The sequence below is a fragment of the Archocentrus centrarchus genome, chromosome 3 (assembly GCF_007364275.1).
Source record: "Archocentrus centrarchus isolate MPI-CPG fArcCen1 chromosome 3, fArcCen1, whole genome shotgun sequence".
NCBI classification, from domain to species: domain Eukaryota; kingdom Metazoa; phylum Chordata; class Actinopteri; order Cichliformes; family Cichlidae; genus Archocentrus; species Archocentrus centrarchus.
Window position 1 is genome coordinate 34385934 of NC_044348.1, and position 10349 is coordinate 34396282.

A 10349-nucleotide genomic window follows, 5' to 3' on the forward strand; every position below is an offset into this window, starting at 1 on the left:
TTTTTTGCACAGGTGAGTCAGTTTTATGAACAAAGCCTTGATCGTTCTGAGCACTGCATTTAGAGTGGTGAGAATGACGGTCCTGATGTGAAAACTGCACCATATATATTGCTGGTACCGGGTTGGACCCCTTTGCCTTAATTCTGGAAACATGCCTGAGATTTTGTTCCATAGTGACATGATCGCATCACACAGCAGCTGCATGTTTGTCAGCTGCTTATCAAAATTTCCCCTTCGACCACATCCCAAAGCTGCTCTACCGGAGTGAGACCCGGTGACTGTGGAGGACACTGGAAGACAGCGTCTTTCCAATCTTCTGTTGTCCAATTTTGATGAGTCATGCTAAATGTAGCCTCAGTTTCCTGTTGTCGCCCGGTGTGGTCTTCTGCTGCTGCACCCCATCTGTGCCATGTTCAGTGTATTGTGTGTTCAGAGATGCTCTTCCGCATCCCAAATGGTTGATTCGGTTACTGTTGCCTTCCTATCAGCTCGATTGATTTTCACTCATTCCAGCTGCCTCTCAGGTTGAAATAATACCCTCTGTAAACATTATGAATTCCCATATTGACAGTTTTTCTTTTATAGCAAAGATCCTGATTCTCGAGTCTTTTTTTTAATTGCTGTTGTCATTTGATGTTTTCTGTTTGACTCTTTTTGTTATTGTTTCTGCAGTTTTGAGTTTTGTACTCTTATCAGATATTTCTTGGTTGCTTCCTTACATTTATATTCTCAGGTTTAGTTTTCTGGGTTCTGTTGATGGTTGTAGTTTTTGTTTCGGTCACCATGCCCCCCCTCTGTTCCCTCTGTCTTCTGTGTTCCCTTCTTTTCTTTCTTCCTGTTTTATTTTGGTACACTCTTAACCCAGATATTAATTGTAATTAAACGTTTTAGTAATCATTACTTATTCTTTCGTGTTTGGTAAAAATGTTGTCCCATTACTAAATCAAATTAGTTAACTGTACTTTTCTACACAAATATAGAGTGTAATGAACTTGTTAAGCAGAGATTACTAAAGATATTATGTTTTTGAAGTGAAGGGGCGGGGCATATTCAAACTCAGTCCTGCTGCAACATGCACCGTGGCAAGTTCAACGACTCCTGACTGGTAAGTGTGAAGAATAACTATTTTAAATAATTCTAGCTATTTCTTTGCTTAAAAGATAGCTGAGTTCCATGTGCAGATATAACTGAAAATTATAGTTACAGCCTACCGCCACCATTATCGACACTTTGGTAAAGTGAGGGGTTTTGGAATCGAAGTTAAATATCGCGAGTGGAGTGGCGAGCGCGAATGTTAGCATTGGCTTAGTGTTAGCATACTGACGAGTCTCAGTTTATAACGGACAGTTACTTTAGGAGAGATGTACTTTGCTGAAATAAACCTTTATTACACCAAGTTTAAGCCGAGTGTATCCTGTCTCTGAGGGTAATTTTTTTTAATCGAAAAAGCCGCTCCAGTAGTGTCAAGACAGCTAAATGCTATCGTTAGCTTAGCGTTTCACATCGTTCGTAACAGCATGTGCTTGTGTTAACCTAGTCCACGTTTTTTTTCTATACGGTTTCGTATGTACTGAAATGTAATGGTCGGACACAAAGGTTGAAATCTTGTATGACTAAAGAGCTGAAGCTGAGGTTATCGCCAGTTCTTCTTCTCCACCTCTGATCTCCAGACTCTTAAAATACAGAACTGACAACAAGTTAGAAACGTTATTAAACCTGTCAATTGTCTGCAGACAGAAGGGTAAGCCTAACTCATTTGGCAATATTTTAACTCTAATGTGAAATGGGAAAACAAAATTTTCAGGCTGAGAACAGAAATTTCAAAGGGAGACAGTATTTCAAAGTACCATATTTCCTTGATCACTGATGACATGGTTGTGGACAAGTGTGCTAAAATTTTTATTATTTTTTGTTCTTACAGGTCCGTGTGAAGATGCAGTGGAAGTGCAAATACTGTGAGTTTACATCAGAGAAAAGGGGTTACCTCTTAAAACATTACAGGCTAAAACATGGAAGCTACACCAGAACTGTACCATTTCCTTGCTTACACCAAGAGTGTTTATGCACATTTAAGTCCATCAGTGCACTTAGGGTCCACTTATCCAAAATTCACCAGAAAGACCAAGATGCACAACTGTGTGAAACACTGACCTTTCACTGTCAGTCCTGTGATTTTTCTGCTGCTTGCACAGAGGCAGTTTTTATCACTCACTTGCGGAGTACACATTTAAAAGTTAATCACAGAGTCCACTGTCCATATAATGGGTGTAACTTTCATACTACTGTGTACTCCACATTCAATGCACACAGAAGTAAACAGCACAGAACAGGCAATTGGAAGATGTTCAAACCAGAAATAGTGTCTGGTAGTGAAACCAATGAAGTGGCAGAAGAGGAACATGGGCCCCCAAACAACACTGTTGATTTAGAAGGCAGCGAAGAGTCCAGCAATGAAGAGCATCATGATCTTGGGAAACAGTTGGAGCACAACCTAGCTGCTCTTTTTTTAAAGATGCAAACCATCCTCCACATTCCACAAAGTTCTATCGATGAAGTTATACAACAGCTCCTACATTTAAGTGAACTGTCCCAACCACTGCTGCACAATTCAGTCAAGGACATTTTGAAGCTACACACAGATGTAGATGATTCAACTGTGAAACAGGTAGTCAGGGCTGCCTCAGAGAGCAATATCATACTAAAGTATTGTGGCAAGGGTGGCTCCTTATCAACCTCTAAAAGGAGAGCAGCATATGTAAACAAAAACTTTGATGTGGTTATGCCAGTTGAGTACTTTATTGCCAGGGAAAAGAAATCTAGTGCTGTATATGTTCCTATAAATGCCATGTTACAGAAAATGTTGAACAGGGCAGACATTTTAGATAAAGCTCTTCCAGTACAAAAACATGTGCCACATGAGTACAGTACATACAGAGATGGTTTGTACTGTAAAGGAAATGGCCTCCTTAACAGCGAGGAATTCAGAATCGCTGTTGGACTTTACACAGATGATTTTGAAGTGTCCAATCCATTAGGGACATCTAAGAAGAAACATAAAATGAGTGCAGTGTATTGGGTGCTTGCCAATGTGCCATCAAAATATAGGTCCACACTCCAGTCCATTCAACTTGCTCTTTTATGTAAAGCCTCTGATGTAAAAGAATATGGCTATGCTAAATTTCTTCATCCTCTGATCCAGGATCTGGTTTCTTTGGAGCAAGATGGCCTATATGTTGAGAAGTTGGGAGCATGTGTCAAAGGCACAGTGTTGTATGTGGCTGCTGATAACTTGGCTGCTCATTCTTTTGCAGGATTCTTTGAGAGCTTTGGAGTGGACAAGTTCTGCAGGTTCTGCATGGCAACGAGGAGTGAGATCCAAGACAAGGAGGTAAGCTCGGGCTCTTTTGAACCCCGAACTGCAGACATTCACAACAAACAGGTACAGGAGGTACAGCAGGATCCCACTTTGGCAAAACAGTATGGTGTAAAGGGACGATGTGTACTAACTGACAGTCTGGAGCACTTTCATGTTGCTCGTGGCTATCCCCCTGACATCCTACACGACCTTTTTGAAGGGGTTGTTCCTGTTGAGTTATCACTCTGCATTTCAGAACTGATTTCTAAGAAATATTTCACATTAGAAACACTGAACCATGCTATCAAATCTTTTGCATATGCTTTTCATGACAAAACTGACCAGCCTCAGCCTATTGCCCAAGGCTTCTCTACCAAAGGGACCATAGGTGGAAATGGCCATGAGAACTGGGCTCTAATCAGGTTGCTCCCACTTCTCATTGGCCATAAAGTGCCTGAAGGGGACGATGCCTGGAACGTTCTGATGCTCCTTAAAGATATTGTTGAATTGGCTGTAGCAACAAGGCACACTGAAGAGTCTATACATTTCTTTGACTGCAAAGTGTCAGAACACAGAGAACTGTTGCAAACTACATTCCCAAATTTCAAATTGCGTCCAAAACACCACTTCATTGAGCATTATCCTGAGATGATTAAGGCATTTGGCCCACTGTCAGATGTCTGGACAATGCGTTTCGAGGGAAAACATAAATTCTTCAAGCGGGTCATTCGTAATGCACACAACTTCAGACATGTGGCACTTACACTGGCTGTAAAGCATCAGAAAATGATGGCTTACTGTTTGGACACAAGTTCGTTTTTCAAGCCCTCAGTTGAGCTGGACAAAGTTACCACAGCACTGATCACATCTTTCCCCGAGAATGTCCAACAAGTTTTCTGCAAGAGAGTACCCCAGCTTACAAAGGTTCTGGTTGCATCATCAGTCTCTGTAGATGGAATTAGATATTGTGCTGATATGATACTCTCTGTCGGTTCATGTTCAGGCCTCCCAAATTTCAAACAGATCAAGCAGATTGTGGCAATAAACACAGAGATCTTGTTTGTGTGCAATACAATGACGGCATGGTACCATGAACATTTCAGATCATTTGAACTCTGTGGCAGCGCAAATCCCTCTTTGTGTGTGGTGGAACTAAAAGAGCTGAATGATGTTTTCCCTCTGTCAGCATACAGATTTGGAGAAAATTCAGCAGTGACACTCACTCGCTATATTCTGTGTTGAGAAACCACAAGTGTTGTCAGTACTAGCATTGCTCTGGATAGAGTCTAAATGTAAGCCTAATTGGTAATTTTGTATCTTTTTTGATAAGCCATATGTTAAACTGAATATCTATGTCTTTGTGTATATATTTCTAATAAGCTATTTTTTTTATTTCCAAGATGGCAGCACACCAGAAGATGACCTTGAGAGTAATTTTCACAGAGACAGATATAAGAAAGGTTGTTCTGAATACAAGACCTACTACAGTGGAGGATTTGATAGGCAAGCTTAAAGAATCACTGGGACTTAATTTCAACTTCAGTCTCCAGTACCAAGATCCTGAATTCAATTATGAAGTGTGCAATCTGACAGATATCGAAGATCTTCCTGAAAAACCAACAGTCAAGGTCATCCCTCTACTTGAGTTGGTATCTGTCTCAACATCTGAAGAAATTTTGAGTGGCACACCCAGTGTAGCAGATACAGAGATCCTCTCTACATCCTCGCAGGAGCGACAGAAACAGTGGCCAGATTGTTTTGATATCCCAGATTTTTCTGTTGATGTAGCATATAGACTTAGGCAAGCAGATCTTCAGTTTCTTCGTGATGGTACGCACCTGAAAGTAACAAAAGAGCTGAAACATGAGATTCTTGAAAGATTGGCAGAGAGCATGTATAGTTACACAGCATACCCAAATAATGCTCAGTTCGAAAGTGTTGCACAAGCCCTCATAAGCAAGCACCCCTCTCTCCAGGAGCGAGGCTCAACCAGTCGCTGTAGCGGCTGGAAAAATAGTCTAAAATTTAAAATGGCTAATTACAGAACAAAGCGCAGAAGATCAGGGTGCCTTGATGTAGCAGTAAATGCAGGGAAACGAGGAGGGCATTCAACTGAAGGAGAACCAGCCAACAAGAACATCAAGAAGGCAAAGAAAGGCGAGATCAACTTCTTACCCAACTTTCCAGACGGATTTAATCAGGTAGCCCTTGAGGGTGCCCGCAAAGACTTGGTTAATGAAATGCAGAAGAGAACACCAAATGGACAGCTTGTAAAAGAGAAGATGGATCTGACGTTTGCATTGAGAAGAAAAGAGGTGGTGGAGTCAGAACCTGCCGTATGTGAGATGGTGGAACGTTGGCCTGCTCTTTTCACAGAAGATCAGGTTAGTTCATTCATGAATAAAATAATGAGAACTTTTTTTTTTAAATATGTGTCTGTGTTTCTCTTAGGAAACTGCCTTTATAAAACCTAAAAATATTTATCTGTTAGCCATTCCCACTGTCAGCAAAAAAAAAAGTAATTTTACCATGCAGGACATGGTAGTTGCTATCTACAGCTGCCTTTATCTTTTTTTGGTAAGGAATATTGTATATTGAGTTGGTCGTTATTGTGAAATCAACACCCTGATGCAGAACTCTGATTTCAGATTATTCTGAAGAGGTTTATCATCTATTAATTCCCTATTCACGGTACGCTATCCTGCTTATTAAAAGGTTACTTGCCAACAAAAATATATAATTTGACACAAAATATTAATAGTCTGTTTATATGTAGCAATGGTCTGCTACACAAAAGTAACACAATACTACAAACAATCAGGGCAGTAGAAAAGCAACTCCTGTGTTGTGTGCGGTACAAAGTTTTTGTTAAAGAAGTTTGACTAGAATAACTGAAATATCCCCAAATTTAAAGTGTTAAGTGAGTGAGTTGAAGGGGGCTTTGTGTTTTACAGCTGACCATGTCCACACCTGTGCAATTTTTATTGCTGTCCTCACTCTGGTGCTTCCACCTTCAGTTATTAGCTGTAAAGATGTAATATTGGAGCATTTTCTGTATTTTGCAGGTATGCATGGAGTTCAACAGGATTGTTGGCAAGAATCTCAAACAGGAATTCTATGAGAGCATTGATCGGCACAGTCCTCGTCTTATCGAGATTTTTCGATCCAAGAGAGGGAACATTGGCCAAATGTTGACACAGCTTTCCCAACAAACAAAGGTTGGTCCTATTAATCACTTGCATTGTGTGCAACAGCTCATGTAATGACTTGGCTTTAAGTCCAACTGTATTTATTTTCATGCTTCACATAGATTGTTGAAATGATTAAAAGATTTTGAATTTAGGGATGGAAAAACAAGGCTGAGTTTCTGAACTTCACTTAAACTTTCAGAGAACTTCAGTAAAACCTGCTAGTTCTTCTCAGTGTTAAGGGTGTTACTGTCTCAGTGGGTTAATTAACCATGAGCCATGTATTTCTTAAATTTTAGGGAATGTGCCTTCAAAAGTCCTTGATTACCATTAGGGATGCACTGATATTAAAATGTGGGATGATATCGATACCCGATATTAATATTGCTGTTATGGCAGATAACTGATAATGTATACAATATATATATTTCACTACCCTTTCGACACCTTGGAAAAAACAAAACAATCCCACAGCTGACATTGATTCTCTGCTTCAGATGAACTCCTCACAATCTTGCGCTGCATTGCTGTCACATGACCAAACAAATACCACATGACCAACCTCCTCCCCTGCCCGTCCGGAATCAAATGACAAGAAGATGGAAATAGATATGGGTTGTTAATATTGGCCCAGTTTTGTTTATCGGACCAATACTCACATGTTAACAAATGACTAATATTGGCTGATACCGATGTTAATGCCGATATATTGTACATTCGTAATAACGATGCTTAAGAAGATGTGGGGACTTTATATTTTTTGATACAATCAATTGTGCTTAGTTACTTGCTTATTTTTGTCATTTTACTGCCCAAAAGACTGCAGAGCCAACTGATATTCGAACACTGGTGCTCAGAGGACTTCCTGTTATCCTTGGTGACAACCCCACAGACTTCTACAAACCAGCCTTTGTAAGTAATTTTACTTAAAGACTACCTAAAGGAACAATAACAACTCAATCTTGAATTTTCACTCTTATACACGGTTCTCATGGGTCTTTGAAATACTTTAAATTCTTTAATATTTACTTTGCAATAATGTTTTGCAGCTGTGTTGTATGACCTATTTATCCAAAGTCAGTGTATTACTTGAATTAAGTGCCATTTGACACGGCCCCGGTTTGGAGAAGCAGCAGAGGTACTGGTGTAGGAAACTAAGCAATATACTGCTGTGATCAGTGTTTATAACAACATTATTTTAGCCACCTAAAAAATCTAGATCAGTGAAATGTACACTATACACAGAATATTTTCACTGCATTACCTTACTGTCAGTCAGACTTCTGACATAAAATTACTTTTATATAAGTTGTATATAGATTTCTCCTGCCAAACTTCATAGACAAAATCTGTTTACTTTGCTGAACAGAGGAACGGCTCTTCTACTGCTGCCTCAGTCTGTTCGATTGTGTTATTATTTGATTGGTTTGGATTCACTAAAATCACACAGTAGCACACATTTAAGGATCAAGGACATGCTAGACTAACAACTCTTGTGTTCTGTGAGGTAAAATTACTAATTTTTCCTATGGCATTTGGTTGGCATGAAGAGAGTGCTGTAACTTAATTTTCTAGTCAGATAGGTCCGTTGGACAGCAGTTTGAGATGCTGAAAATAGTATGCGTCCACTAAAACTGATATAAATTTTTTGACTTATCTAAAAATACAAGTTGCAGCAGTACATTGCTTATCTACCTACACTGATCCACCTGCTGCTTCTCCAAAGTGGGGAAAGGCTGACCACCATCTACTGTAGGTAAGTATGCTGACCATCTGTAAGCACCTCATGCAACCCACTTTAAAGGGATAGTTTTTTTTTTTTTTTTTTTATATATATATCTTAATTTATATCTTATGCTATGCTGTGTTGGGTTCATGTCAGGATTTGGGCATAGACAGACAGGCGTGGGAAAACAGATGGCAGTTCCAGTGATTGAAGAAAACTTGTGAGCATAGTTTTAAACAATTCAAAGGATAAGGTATTGTTCCACTTAGCACTAGCACATGAAGATGCTGGATAGATGTTCTTTTGTGGAGCTCCAACTCATTCAACATTTACACTAGGAAACTAGGGCTGCATAGCATGATAAAACAGATATGACAGAAATTTCAATTTGATTGTGGAAGTTATTTTTTTTTATCAATTATTGATGGTCACTGAAATATCACTGTTGTGCTCTTGTCATTTATAAAGGACTCAGATGATGATGACTCTTTCCGCAACATTGACATTGGGATCCTCCTTGTTGAACCTGAAGGTGCTGTGCCCTCATCCTCCCTGCATCTCAGTCCAGCCTCACTAAAAATTGTCATTGAGGGAGAAGTGGTGATGGACAACATTCAAGACCTGCCAAAAGCTATGTGTCTTCTCTTTGGACTTGCATATGCAATGCATCTCAGTTACCCCATTTCTATGAAGTTCACGTTCCAGTTCATCCAACAGGTATTTCTTGAGCTGGGCCACGTTGAACTAAAACCAAAGTTACAAACATTGAAAAACCAGCTTGCGATGTAACGAAATGTCTTGTGTGTTGTCAGTGAACAGTCAGGGGGTTGAAAATATACTCAATGCAGATGGAGTTGATAAAGTTGCTCTTATCTAATGCAGTTCAGTGCAGCAGTACTGCCACAACTTTTATTTCTTAAGAAAGTTTGTAATGTTCAGCTTACAGTGTTATAAGAGACATCAGTGTCCAGCCACTTGTACTCTAAAAAACAGGATTTAGAAGTGTATGCTCAGGGCTCCATAGTAATATTTAGTTGATACAGTTAAAGGAAAATTCAGCACTTTTCATGTAAACGTCCAGTTTGTGTTGATGGTAAATGTAGTCATTTGAAGCAGTAAATTCAAAATAATGTAATTCTTCCTCAACAGCAACATTACTGCTTATTTTACAGGTTTTTTCAGTCAATAGCAGCACAGGAATTTATTGCTTCAGTTGATTACATTTACTAACAACACAGACTGTACATTTACATAAAACATGCAAAATCTTCCCTTAAACATAGTTGATCTGTTCATTTTCCAAGTTGGAGATTGTGTCCTATTTTAAGGTGTCCAGTTTTTTCAAAAGGATGCAAATATTTTTGTTGAATGCTGCTGCATTTGTATTCCTTCTCTAAACATGTTAGAATTGAGTTCAAGCACATATGCCTATTTTTACTTGCCTTTTGTATGGCAAACTTTTTTTTGAATGGCTACTGTTTTGATACTTTTTTATACTTCTGAAAAACATGACAAACTACAGTTAAAATTGTCTTTTGCGTAAGTATTCTGCAAAAAATAAAATATTGGAATGTTGAAATGTATTTGATTTATTCTCTTTACAATTTAGTGTTACATTCAATACAACTTGAACATAAAAAGGGTAATAGGAAGAGGGTAAGAGGAAATGTTATTAATTATATTAACAAAATATAAATAGCTTTAAATGTTAAATTGCTTATTTGCTTTACAGTTTAGCTTAAAAGTAATTTTCACTCTTAATCCAAATTAGTTGAGTTTACTAGAAAATCGCGTGGAAACTCGTTGCCTTAAACCATTCTAGTTTTTACACAAAGATGAAACTAAACATGTTTAGTTGTGTTAACTTAGAACCTTAGTGCAATGTATCAAACATGTTCAGTAGTATTTACTAAAATTGATTAGCTCACATAAATAGGAAGAAATTTATATGAGGTAATCAATTTTAGTTAAGACTACTAAACATGTTTAGTTGTGTTAACTTAGAACCTTAGTACAATGTATCAAACATGTTTAGTAGTATTTACTAAAATTGATTAGCTCACATAAATGGGAAGAAATT

The 10349-nt window shown here is 38.5% G+C and overlaps 1 protein-coding gene across 2 annotated transcripts; it reads left to right on the top strand.

The window, feature by feature from the left end:
• The first annotated feature begins 945 nt into the window (after window positions 1–945).
• On the top strand, window positions 946–9827 carry LOC115778354 (uncharacterized). 2 transcript variants are annotated; one of them, XM_030726448.1, is made up of 8 exons: window positions 950–1105; window positions 1922–1955; window positions 3312–3388; window positions 4542–4647; window positions 4756–5739; window positions 6421–6573; window positions 7363–7455; window positions 8738–9827. In XM_030726448.1, the coding sequence occupies exons 5-8, from the start codon at window positions 4756–4758 to the stop codon at window positions 9056–9058; spliced, it is 1551 nt and encodes a 516-aa protein (XP_030582308.1). In that variant the 5' UTR covers window positions 950–1105; window positions 1922–1955; window positions 3312–3388; window positions 4542–4647; the 3' UTR covers window positions 9059–9827. The 2 variants fall into 2 exon arrangements, with proteins under 2 accessions (XP_030582307.1, XP_030582308.1); XM_030726447.1 differs by lacking the exon at window positions 4542–4647 and having other exon boundaries at window positions 946–1105.
• The last annotated feature ends 522 nt before the right edge of the window (window positions 9828–10349 follow it).